This window comes from Pteropus vampyrus, unplaced genomic scaffold (assembly GCF_000151845.1).
Source record: "Pteropus vampyrus isolate Shadow unplaced genomic scaffold, Pvam_2.0 Scaffold339, whole genome shotgun sequence".
NCBI classification, from domain to species: domain Eukaryota; kingdom Metazoa; phylum Chordata; class Mammalia; order Chiroptera; family Pteropodidae; genus Pteropus; species Pteropus vampyrus.
This window is the reverse complement of record NW_011889120.1, coordinates 535,370-548,681: the sequence shown is the minus strand read 5'-3', so window position 1 is coordinate 548,681 and position 13,312 is coordinate 535,370. Positions and strand designations below refer to the sequence as shown.

At 39.4% G+C, this 13,312-nt stretch overlaps 1 protein-coding gene across 1 annotated transcript in view; it reads right to left on the bottom strand.

Annotated features, from left to right (window-relative positions):
* PHEX (phosphate regulating endopeptidase homolog X-linked) overlaps positions 1-13,312 on the bottom strand; it is a 178,351-nt gene that overhangs the window by 114,852 nt on the left and 50,187 nt on the right. Inside the window, exons 9-11 of the mRNA XM_023522333.1 lie at positions 6,521-6,537; positions 5,910-6,003; positions 3,669-3,797 (exon numbers count right to left, since the gene is read on the bottom strand). Coding sequence (XP_023378101.1) covers positions 3,669-3,797; positions 5,910-6,003; positions 6,521-6,537 — 240 coding nt within the window. The remainder of the gene's footprint in view (positions 1-3,668; positions 3,798-5,909; positions 6,004-6,520; positions 6,538-13,312) is intronic.

Here is a 13,312-nt window from a genome sequence, read left to right as displayed (position 1 = left end):
CTGAAGTTTAACCTTCTGAATGTATTCATTTGCTTAACAATTTTTTTTTTTTTTTGGTAAATAAAACAATAGCAGCCTTCTCTCTGAGTTAGAGTCTCTGGAATTTGTCCCATTGGGGATCTTCCTGTTTTTCTTTTTCTTTGGCCTGCAGCTAATAATACAAAATGTTTTTCATGTAAATCAGTGATTCCAGGTGGCTCTTGGATGGGAGCCCTGTAACAGGGTATAAAAAGCCAGATACTTCTCTTGTAAGTTTCCTACTTAAGTATTCCCTGAGGCAAATAGTTTTGGCTTAAGGGAGGTAAATAATTTTATGTAAAATAGGTGAGTATCTATGTGACTATCATTCTATCTCATGTCCCATATACATCAAAATAAGGGGGGGATTGCCAAAATCAACTGTTTTAGAATGTCACACCCTGACACATGAAAAAGGGGCTTTCACACCAAAACTGAGAAAAACAAATTAATCCACATACCTTTCATATTACTTAAAATCCTTCTACTGCCAAAAAAGTCCTGCTATATTAAAAAAAAAAAAAAACCCTCCACTATCCCTTAATTGTTTTTATATCCTTCCCAGAGCTTAAGTTACCACTGTGATTATCTGATAAATCTCAATCCATTTACTCCAACCAAGGAGTGAAAGAAAACACGCAATGGGAATATTAAGTATTTTGAAATAAGACATTAATTCTTCAGTGGAATTATTTGCAAAAAGAAGACTTTTAGGTTTAAATATAAAGTCTCAAATTTGGCTTAATTTTCCAAAGTATCAAAAGACAGCAAAAATCCAAGTAAATATAGATTTTTGGCATTTCAACGCCAACTTCAGTACATAATACATAGTTATGTATTACATATCAATACATAATACCAACCAGTTGGTATTATGTAAAAGCACATAACACCAATCATGTGAATTATCATAATAGACTTTTTTATGTCTCTGCCTTTAAATTCAGTATTTATTAATCATCTGCATCCAAGCTGTTCATATATATATCTGACTGACTATAATGGATTACTATTAGTGAAGGGAAGCAAAATATACCACTTAAAAATATGCCTCTTTGGCATATTATTTTAGGCTGATTATTTTTGACAGGCTGCAGACACAGGAGAAAACAGTGAGAGAAATCAACATTTATAAGGGAAATTCCATTTATAAGAGAATATGACCCTCTCTGTACCAGAAAGAAGATGGCTAAATCTCTAGAAAATCTTATCAGTACAGAAGGCAAGGACATAAATCTGCATAACAACCTTACACTTGTTTACTGTGCTTTTCCTAGTCGCCTCCCATAACTAGGTGCCCCCTCACCATCTTCGTCTTTAGCTGGGGATGGTATTTAGGTGCTGGCTTGGGCCATTTCAGAGAGTTACTTAGTTTTCCTGGGTCTCTGCCATGTACACAGGAGACATGCATGTTACTAAAATTCTGTGTTTTCCTCTTATTAATATGTCTTTGATTACAGCCCGGAGGGGGCGGTCTCAGCCAAGAACCTAAAAGGGTAGATAGAAAATTATTTTTCTTCCCCTGCATTAATCATGCCTAGATATTTTGCTTCATGCCATCTGTAAAATATAATTCTTCACAAAGAAAATGCACAACAACAACAAAAACGCTGGCTAAATCCAAATTTCTAATTCAAAATACACCCCCTCCTCCAACGCAGCTGAAACAGATAGAGAATGACACACTGCCAAGGTGAGGAATCTCTTTAAATTCATGACCTTTAACCTCACCTAGACCTTTACTGCCTCCAGGCAGCCATACTATATTTCCTCAGTTCACTCACTTTCTCACTCCCCTAGACACTATTCATACTTTCTCCTCTCCCCTCTAACCTTTAACCCCGACCACTGTCTTGAACTCAAGACTCACATACCCTACTGCCTCTTTGACATCTCCACTTGGAAGTCTGAGAACATGTCAAAATAACACAGACAAAACTAAACTCCTGGCCTTCCCACAGTATTCCCCTTATCAGTTGACTTATCAATTGACAGCAACTCCATATTTTTTTCCATTTAATCAGACTCGAAGCTCTTACTCTCGGATCCTTCATCCAATCTGTCAGGAAATTATGTCGGATCTACCTTTCAGAATGTACTAAGAATCGAACCCCTTCTCACAATTTCCACTGCTACTGCCTGGTTCAAGCCACCATCAACTCTGGCCTGGTCCCTCCGACAGTCTCCTAACTGTCCCCCTGCTTCTATCCTTCACCCCTAGAGTCTCTTCTCAACAAAGCATCCAAGATGATTCTCTCAACATAAGTCAGGACACATCAGGCTTCTACTCAAAAGCCTGCAATAGCTCCACCACTTCACTCAGGGTAAAAACCTATATTCTTACAATGGCCTATAGGCTTTATAAAATGCCACCATCCCTGTTACTGCTCTGACCTCAGCACCTACTTCTCTCATCCTCACTCATCAGCCTCATGGGCCCCCCTGTTATTCCTGCAGCACTCTAGGCACATCCCTGCCGTATGGCTTTTGCTGTTCCTTCTGCTGAGAACACTCTTCCCCCAGACAGCTGCCAAATCTAATTCTCTCACCTCCTTCAAATCTTTGCCAAATATTACCTTCACAGTGAGGCTTTCCTTGATCATCCTATTTAATCCTACAACCTACTACACACACACACACACACACACACACACACACACACACACACACACTCACTCTCTCTCTCTCTCTCTCTCTCTCTAGCACTCCTAGTTCCTCTTTACCTCTATCACCTTTTTTCTTTTTTTCAGAGTCTTTATCATCTCCTAAACACACTTGTTAATTTATTCATTGTGTTTTGTATCATCTGTTCGCCCATCCCCCCATTTAGATGTCAACTGAATGAAGTCAGGGATCTTTGTTTTGTTCTCTTATGTATCCCATATGCCTAGAACAGTGCTTGACATGTAATAGGTGTTTGACAAAATATTTGTTGAGTAATTGAAAGAAACTAAACCTCAGCTTTTATTAGATGTATCTGGCTGGGTCATTAATGCCATGACAGCAATTACATAGAGCCAGGGATCATAGGTACATGGACTTTCATGACACTGTTCTTTCCACTTTTCTATGTTTAGAAATTTCCAAAATAAAAGGATTTCTTTTTGTTTATGAAAAAATAGAGAGTGTTTTCTGTGAGATAAATGTCACGCCTCTTTAGTTTTTAGAAAGCAGCGTAAGGAGAGGAAAAAATAACCTGCATCTTAATTCTAATTCTAAGCCACTTAATAGTTGTGAAATATATTACAAATCATTTCATATCTGGGTCACCAGCTTCCTCATCTGTACAACAGAGAGGCCTGACTGGCAGATCTCTACCTTTTGTAATTACGACAATTCAAATATCCAATCATAAAATTATCTAGGCCCCCTTTTTTCGCCTAAGCATAGACTTCACACACTTAAGTTCTATAGGATAAACTCTAACTCTGTGTGGCATGATTTCATGCTTGTTTTCTCGCTTCTGGATTTTCTTAATTTTCATGATGACCGTTCTATGTTTGAGTTTTTAGTTAATACGGTACTACAGCAAAACTGTTATCTAGATTTATTGCTTAAAGAGCAGAAAGGCTGATATTGGCCTGTTGACCTTATCCATGTCAGATCTGGTTAGCTGCCATTGTTTTTATCAGCTGGGGAGCAGCACTTACCATCTCCTTCTTATCTTCTTGGAAGTGCACATCCACAAACATTTTTCCAACAACATAAGGGAGGGCACTTTCGATAAAGTTTACACATTTGTCCCATTGAGGTAACAAAGTTGTGGTCCCCTGGATTACCTGTGGGAGATAATCGACTCAGATTGAGTTTCGCTTGGATAAAATGTATAGCTAAAAAAAAACTCAAACAACCTGAAGAAAACAGTCTACAAAACACTGCATGCCCCAACCCATATTCATGTGTCAGACAGTAGACCCAAAGGTGAAGTCAGATTTTAAAAATTCTGCTTGTCCCCAGTTAATACTTAAAACTACATGAAAATATTTTGACAGTGGAAAATAATGTATTTGTCCTCTCCTTCCAATTTTCACCATTAAACCAAGGATTTGGACAATAGCATAGCTTTTCTGCAGTTTGCAGGGATGTGAGGGGAAGCTGTCGAAGTGTCCAGATAGTATTTAATATCTACTAAACTAAAGTTCCACCAAGAAAGGTCTAGAATCAATAGGTGATCAAAGTTCCTGCCCAGTCAGAGTTTCCTTGCTCTTGGTAGTACACTCACAAGGAGAACATGGCCCACTATGAACAATCCAGGAAGCATATTTACAGAGTGTCATAGCAAAGAACATACCAGTAACCAAGTAAAAGACACATGTTAATGTTTTCTCCATCTGTCCTGATTAAACCATTACAAGAAAACATTTACAAATAAGTAAAGAGGTTCCAAAGCGGGAATTGGAAGGCTTGAAGGTTTACTCATGGGGATGAAAGCAAGAAATAAATATTATTTAAGTTGCCCTTGGAGGCTGTGAGTTCGGAGCACTCAAAATGCAAAATCAAGGCAGGCAGTGAGGAAGGGAGGCCCTGGGAATAGTGGCCGGAGGAGGCCCTTGAACAATGTTAGACCCAAGTTGTTGATTCAGGGCGAATGGAATTAGCACTTGAATTCATCTATTTTCCTCTACTTTGTGGTAACACAACCCCTCTCAGAGGTAAATAATGAATCTATTTTTAAAACCTCTAGAGAAAGAGATCTTACAACTTTTTTCGGCAGTTCAATATTATATTTAGCACTTCACGTTCAAGAAACATCCCCTCAAATCTAACCTCAAATTTCTCACACACTACTTCTTACACCTCTCTCTCTTATTCTCTTCACAGTAGGGGTTGAAAGCAGCTGGGTACCATCTTTTACGTGATCCATAGGAGTTCAAAACAAGTATGTGCTACTTGTTTTGTAGCTTAACCCTTTGATATGCCCTTAATATGTATAGTTGTTTTATGCTGTTCTCTACAAAACTCGATATTCTAGTGACTTTAAAGAGCCAAAATGTATTCAAAATAATTGTGTTACTCCTCAAGAGTAATGACCCACTAAGAATTTCTGTACTTATCAGTTTCTTCTCTAATAACTGAAACATCTATTAAATGAAATCATAGTTTATAAAATTCATCATTCACGTAACTTCAAATTGAGAGAAAAAGAATACTTTTTAAAAGTCACAAAATCCTTAAAATATTAAAAAGGCCACAAAATCCTGAAGTCCTCTAGTAGTGGGAGAATTACTCAGACAAAAGCCTCTGAAACTCGGATAAGAGTATAACACCTATGTAAGGTGAGAATGAGAGTAGGAGAGAAGCGAAGATCTAAGAGCCAGATTGAGGGGAGTGTTTCAGGCAGCTGAGTGAGGTCTCAGAGGAGATTAGATCTAGGCCTCTTCCACCAAGCAGAGTTAGGACAGATTCAAAGATTGAAGATCAAAGTAAAGTTAAAGACAAAACTCTTATCCTTAAATTAAAGATGAAACTTCATCATCTAATACATATAGTATGCACATTTTGAATATTCAGATTACTGAAAATGAAAGATAATTATACATACATCACTAAGAAATATTAAAACTATAATTACAGTGACCCAGTTAAAAACACTGGGGAAAAATGGAATAAGCTGATAAAAGGTAGAGAGTGAAAACAATGTGATAGTCCCAAGTACTGCCCTAAATATCTGTATATAACCCATCAAAGTACACTGAGTATACTTTACTATATGTAAGGTTTACCTCAATAAAAAGAAACAAGCAAAAAAAAAAAAAAAAAGTATAGCTTGGGCTGCAAAACTCCCTCTGTCAATCCCTAAAGATGATTTTTACTGGATTAGTTAATATATGGACTGCTGTGGCATGTAAAGTTACCCAGTCATGTAACATTGCAATCTTCTTCAAACTTACCCTTGAAAATTCTAGCCACCTATACTGAAAGCGTCTGCTGAGGTTTGGAATTCTGGAATAAACCATCCTCCACACCAAATAGTTGGCAATGGTCCTGTTAACAGAGAGAGATGCACATTTATTGCACTTAGGTCGATATCTGATGTTCTGCAGAATGCCTTGGGAAAAACTGTTGGCAAAGCTCCATTGAGGGACCTCTTGCTTATACAAAACTGCAGAACCTTCACTTGAGAAATCACATAAGATGATACAAAGTCAATAAGCTTAACCAAAATTGGTTTGCTTTTCACCACCTTCTACAGACAGATGAAATGAAGATTCCAACTCCAGGCCTCATTGTGAACATTTTGTTTTCCCTCTCAGGGCATGGTGTCCCCTGTTGCCCAGCCTTTTATATCTCAAAATTGTCAGTACAATTTTGAATTATTAGGTGGCTTGATAATAAATGCAGGTGAATTCTTATCTTTGGAAACAAATAGCAATATATTAGCTAATATCAATTATCTAGATTTGTACGCTGGTTCTATACTGACTAGATATGTGAGCTTCGGCAAGGCACTAAAGTGTGCTATTTTTATCTTTCCTTGTCATACAATGTGGATGATCCCTACCGTACAAGATTATTGTGAGGTTAATATAAATAAGAAAATGCTTGACGAAGAGCAAATTCCAGATTTTTGTTTTTGTTGTTGACATCCAAACACATAACCACCCCATATTCGCATGTAATGCCTGTAACACGTTTTTAAAAATCCATTACACTCTGTTAAGTGTTGGCTTTTTCTGTAAGCCAAAGATGCCAGTGACTTCAGAAGGCTGTGTGATCTGAGTTAATTTATAACCAACAGTGATGATGAATTTTTAATGACCCATCTCTCCCCAGCTGTGCCATTATCATGCTGACTAATAACACACATTCTTGAGATGGCTTTTAGGTCAGCCAGCCATGTGAGGGCAGTGTGACATGATGATGGTAACTGGCCCATCAAGAACAACTCGCATTCATACTAGACTTATCGGGGTGATCACTTCCTAAGTTATATAAATGTCTAATCACTATGTTGTACGCCTGAAACTAATATATCTTATGTCAACTGTAATTGAAAAAAATTTTAAATTTTTTAAAAAGAACAACCCACAATCTCATTCGCTCTAACCCAGTGAACATGTACTTGTAGCAATAAAATGTTTTTCAGCATATATATCCAATATATGTGTAGTTATTTTCATTTACATAGAGATAAACTAATGGACTAATAAACTATAACATATCAGAGATGTTTTAACAAATATAGAAATAGAAATTTCTAAAGATAAAATGAAGTAAAGATACTTTCAAAAGTCATTAGTTAATTCTTCAAACACCATTAGTTAATTCTTCAAGACACATTATCCACATAGGATTAGGGTAATAAAACAATAACAGTGCATGTAAATCCACATTTCATATAGTCTTCTTGACTATTTTTAAACATTTTGGACCATATCCTTGTCAGATATGGTTCACTCCCATTGCTTTCACCTTGTCATCTAGCTACCCAAGGTAGCATATTAGATTAGGATTAAGGCCACTTCTGCCATTTTCTTGCCATTTACTTGTACTTTATTAGTAATAGCTCCAATTCCTGTTTCTCTGCAAGAATTTTTAAAGCCATTTGTCCATTTTTTGAGGATTAAACCAGACAATAAAATTCATAAGTCTATAGGTATATGTAAACAGCTCAAGATTATTTTCAATATACCTAATGAAAACAAACTACTAAGGGTGACCCTGACTCCCCTCGTGTGTGTCATACATCACAAATGAAGGATCTATGGTCATCTATTATAGAACTCAAACAACTCTATTTTTTTGATAAAATATAAAGACATATAAAAGTTTTAAAATATTATTTTTGGATTCAGTGGTTATTGTTGGGGTATGTACACTCCTCCCCGGAGACCACCGCTCTCATCAACAAAGCCTAGCCCTTGTCCACACTCTGTTGAGGCTACTATAAACACACACATGTAATTTTAGGTCATTCCTTTGGATCTTTGGAGTCCACATTCCTACTCCTGAGCAAGACAAGAAGGACATTTACTGTTGCCCAAGTATTATTCCAGACACCATGAGAAATATAAAGAAATAGGATCCTGGCACCTACATTCAGAGAACTTAAGAGTCTAGCTGGGGGACACAGGGCTTGAGATTTCAGCTTATTCATATAATGAGGTTTTTTAATTGAAGGGACACGGCAAGTACATAAGAGATCGTCCTTTCATCCAATCAGCACATCCTGAGGACCCAGATATGTACTAATAGCTCTAGGTACTGGGGAGTTGGGAAGGCGAGAAAGATATAGTCCCTGATCTCCTAAAGCATTGAGCTGAGCAGGGGAAATGAGAAAAGTGCATAAATAATAATTTGGCAGACCCTAGCACCCAAAAGTGCATGCCAAATGCTTCGCCGAAAGGAGCCCACGCACCTCAAACTGAGAGATAAGAGTAGGCTTCATGAGAGGGACAGGGCCTGTGCTATGCCTACAGAATGGAAGGCTTGGGTGTGTGAAGCAGGAATGTGAAATGTGGGCAAGCTAAGTAATGTAGGACTAGCTCATGTGTTGGAGGAGATGGTGAGCAGAGTCGTCACTCTCGGAGGCAAGCCAAAAGGCCAGCTACAGTGGGAGGTAGAGGCAGCAATCAAGGTTCAGTGTAGAGAACGTCAATGGGGCAAAGCCTGATTCTAGCACAAGGTCTGCATGGTCTTTGACCTTAAAATACTGCTTGCTGGATGTGAGAGTTATACTGGATCCATAGGTGCAGATGAGAAGAGGAACACAGCTAGTAGATATCCTTACATGAATTCAAAAGATATTCCTTCAAAGGAGCGGTGATGAGCCAGAGTGGCTCAGGAGATTGTTAGGATGGGTCCTGATGGTGGTAGAAGAGGCACTGTGATGGAAATATGTTGGGGTTTTGAACGTGTAGGCCTTTCTAGCTCCCTTGAAATCATACCATGTCAGCACTATCTATAATCCCCATAGCACCACTATAGGAGAAATATTATTGTACTCATTTTACATACAAGAAACTGGAGGCCTAGAACCATTAAGGAACTTCTCATGATCATTTAGTCAGTGGGTCTCCAACTAGGCAAAATTGCCTAGGGAGTTTTAAAAATCCAGATGTCCAGGTCCCTCCAGCTCAATTAAATCAGAATCTCTAGGGTGGAACCCAGCATAGCTTTTCCATTCCTCCCAGCTAAGCGCAATATGCACCCAAGTTGGAGAACTGGGGTAATAAGCAATGGAGGCTAGACCAGACCCAGGTGTGTCTAACTCTAAGCCCATGTGCTATTCCCCATGCTACATGGTGAGGAATTAATGCCTATCATTCGGCAAGTTTCCTGGTCAGTAAGGGAGACCCCAAAACACTCTGACAAAGGCACTTATCAGAAATCTGTAAGTATGAAAGAAAGTGTGTGAGGCCTTCATGGGCAAGGCATTATTACTAAGACGCTAGCATAAGACCTTGGAAAGCCAGGAAATGGAAGCCAGAGTATGGAATGCAGGAGATGGAATGCTCGCATAGTGAGACAATGGCGCTGATGAGCTGCTCCAGTTATAAATACATTGACAGAACATGGGGGAGCATACCGCTTTGGAGAGCTTATATTACCATGCCAGAAGCAGATCTGACCATAATGACTGAATCACTGCCACCTAATGCTCAGACACACTAAAAAAAAAAAAAAAAAAAATCAGGCTCAGTAACAGTCCTTGAAATAAACATACATCTTTTTTTTTCCAAAAAGCATTTTCAGCAGTACAGTAATATCTCCAAATGACAATAGAAGAAAACAAACTATCTGAGGAGAAAACCCACCACTAAGAAAGCAACATGAAATCATTTCCCAAAGCTTCTGAATGGGAAGATCTTTTCAGAAGCTTTTGCTGCTCCTTGTTCTCAATTAATGACAATTTGCATTCGTATTGCATTTAAGAGATCATAAAGTACCTTTTATGATCCTCATGAAGATGCTATGAGGTGGTCATTATTATCACTCCCATTTTCAGATAAAGAAAACAAAGGTCAAAGGTCAAGGGGCTTCCAAAGATGTGTCAAATCCAGGACTAACATTTGGGGCTTCAGATTCCAGTGCTTGCATTTACTTCTCTCAGTCATACTACATGAGGTGAGCTAAATAGGTTTTTCTCAAAAGTCCTCCAAGCCACAGAGATCTTCCTAAATCCTAAAGGCTGCCTAGAGGTATCCCTAAGGCAGTGGTTCTCAAAGCATGTTCCCAGGGAGGCAACTTCAGCATCACCTGAGAATTTGTTAGAAAATTCCTGGGCCTGCCCCAGACCTACTGAATCAGAAACTCTGGGGTGGAGCCCCCAGCAGTCAGTTTTAACAAGCCCTCCAGGGGATTTTGTTGCTTGTCAGGTTTAAGAACCATTGGTTTATGAAAACTCCACCTCCTCATCTTTCTGAGCAATAGCTAAACTAGGACTTTCTAAATCCCAGATCAGTGCTTCTTACACTTTAATGTGTGTATGAATCCTCTGGGGATCTTCGTAAATTGCAGAGTCTGATTCTGTATGTCTGGGGCAGAGTCTGAGAGTCTGCATTCCTAATGAGGTCTCAGAGAAAGCCCATACTGCTCTCCGTGGGCCACACTCTGAACAGCGAGGCCCTAGACCACCCTCAGCATTGCTGAGTCCCGTAAGAAGTCCACATAACAGCACATTGCCAGGTAAGCCTCTGGGAACATCTGTCCAACATAATTGCCTCACTTCAATATACACTGTGCTTGCTTTGTATGAAAATAAAACTGAAGACAGGAAAGATCATAAAGGCTTGGAAAAATCTCCAAGGGTTTACTTTAGGCCAGCCTGCTTTAAAAAAAAAAAAAATAGTTCTGACACAGATGACCTCCATGAGGCCAGGCCTTGCCAGGAAGAAGATCCCAAGCCAAATCTCTCTGACCCCATCCTTCTTCATCCTCACCCCTCCCATTCTTGCTCCTCAGGCCAAATCAGATGATATCTGAGACAGTCTCAAGTCATCAGTGTGGGGGACAGCTGAAGAGGGCAGAAAAGGACAGAAGTCTACAGTATGCCTCACCCAGTGATGTGCCAGACAACTGGCTTCCAAGAAAAAAAACTGATTTGTAGCATTTGCTGATTTCCATGGTGTAAATATTCCTACCAGAGCTGATTTCAAACTATCTATGTGCGATCACTCCACATAAAGCTGGGAAGACATGCACATAACTTGAGGGACCCAGCTCACACTGTGTTCTCACACCCCCTTTACACCTTGAACACCAACTCCTTTCCCCATATGCAGCCTCCAGCTCATGTCCCCAATTGGCCCTGCCCTGGCCACCTACTCCCTTGAATCGCAAGGGCCGACACAATCTCTGGCACCATCTCTGAGGGATCTCATTGCTCTAGTTTTGAGCCATGTACCACCTGCCAGGAAATCGGCGCCACTGCCTCCACAGCCACTCAGTCAGAAAGAGAGGCCTAATCTCACCATGCTGGCATGGGGCATGATACATGGGGGAAGGCAGCAATCAAGAAATGAGCAGCTAATACCAACTTAGGATGGTTCTGTAAACCTGAAAATAACAGGGAAATTGTCTATTTCCAAAGCTAACAGGGACGTGCCTGAAAACTGTCTCTTTTCCATACAGGTACATGTATGGAAAAGAGATAGGATATAAATGAAGGTAAATCTCAGCTCTGCCTCCTCTTAGAGTTGTATCCTCAGGAAAGTCACTTAACCTTGGCTTCTTCATTTGTAAAATGAGAACAACATATAGTTATTTTAAGGAATAAAGGTAACTGTTAGCCATAATAGTGGTTAACATCATCATGACCCATGTGTGATTTTCACAGGCAGTTTCTCAGAACAGAAGTACAGCATTGACACTCAACTTGAGAAGGACTGGCTCACTGTTTCTTCAAAGGTGCCTCCAGGGGAGAGGTGAGAGGATGCTGGAAACAATAAGCTGAAGCCTTTCCTCTACATATCCTGGGCCTGAACCAACCCCTCAAAGCCTCCCCAGCTCTCTGGACTCCTGCTTCGAAAGCAACATGCTAGTCCCATCAATCACAATGTGCAGCATCCCCCTTTCCACTCTGCCCTACCTAGAAAACTCCTCCTTATCCTTTGAGGTTCTGCTTATATAGTACCTCCTGAACAGTAGCAATTGGGGCATCTGGTTAATGTCCAGAAATTTTTAGGAAGTATCTACTATGTGAAGTGCTGTACTAGGCCTTGAAGTTACAAAAGCAATTACAGTAGGTCCTCAAATAACATCACTTCATTATAAAGTTTATGAGATACTGTAGGATTATATCAATTGGCCTCAATTGTATCAATTAGTCTATGATAAAACTGGTTTCATCATACATAGTTTTGCTTAGTCACAGAACCTATCAATGATGCTAAGTGAGGACTTACTGCACAAGCGTGCCCACCATCAGGTGCTCACCATGTCATGGGGGTAGGGAAGCAAAACAAACAAGAAAAGGTCATTTCAAGAAAATCAGATAATTTATTTGATATTTTGCTCCTGGGCACACAGCGCAACTATACTTCCCACCTTCTCTTCTGGCCAATGGTACATGGGTAGAAGTGACATACACTACCTCTAGGCCTTCCCACAAAAATCTCCTGTGCAATCCTCCACTCCCTCTCTTTCCCCATGTGCCAGCTAAATGGAGAGGATTCCAAACATCCAGAGGAGGGCAGAGCCACAAGACAGCAGAGCCTGGGTTCCTGAGTCATTACCTGGAGAACACCCATATTGGACTGTTCGATTAGCCAAGAGTATATTTTTATTGTACAAGCCACTGAGAGTTTTAGAGGTACTTATTACAGTGATTAGCATAGCATGCCCTAACTAATATGGTAACTATGGGGACCCAAGGGAACATTTCCTTGACTGCTCTTGTAGTGTAACACAAGTGAAGATCAAATATGTTTAGTAGTATAAAAAAACTTACTGTGATATGCAAATAATCAGTCTTTTCAAGATGTATACGTCTTGAAATCTCATAAGAATATATAAAATACAAGTTGTTTTTGATGAACTGGTTGTTGAGGAGAACTATGTGAAAGAGATGTTTTTGTCTCAATTTAAAAATGAAATATCATAATGTCTGCAGGTAATTTTTCTATCTATATTTTCTTCCATTGTTGTTCAATATGTTTACATATGTCCAAATTATCACTTTCACAAGACCCAGATTAAAATCGCCCTTCACTCATAGTCTTTCTTGGTCCCTTTTGTTATGACAGGTCGTTCAGTAAACCAAGGCCTAATCTATCACCTGGTTGTAACTCGGGCTTTTTGGAAATAAAATTAATACAATTTCTTAAAGTAGCTACTAATTTACAACAGAAGG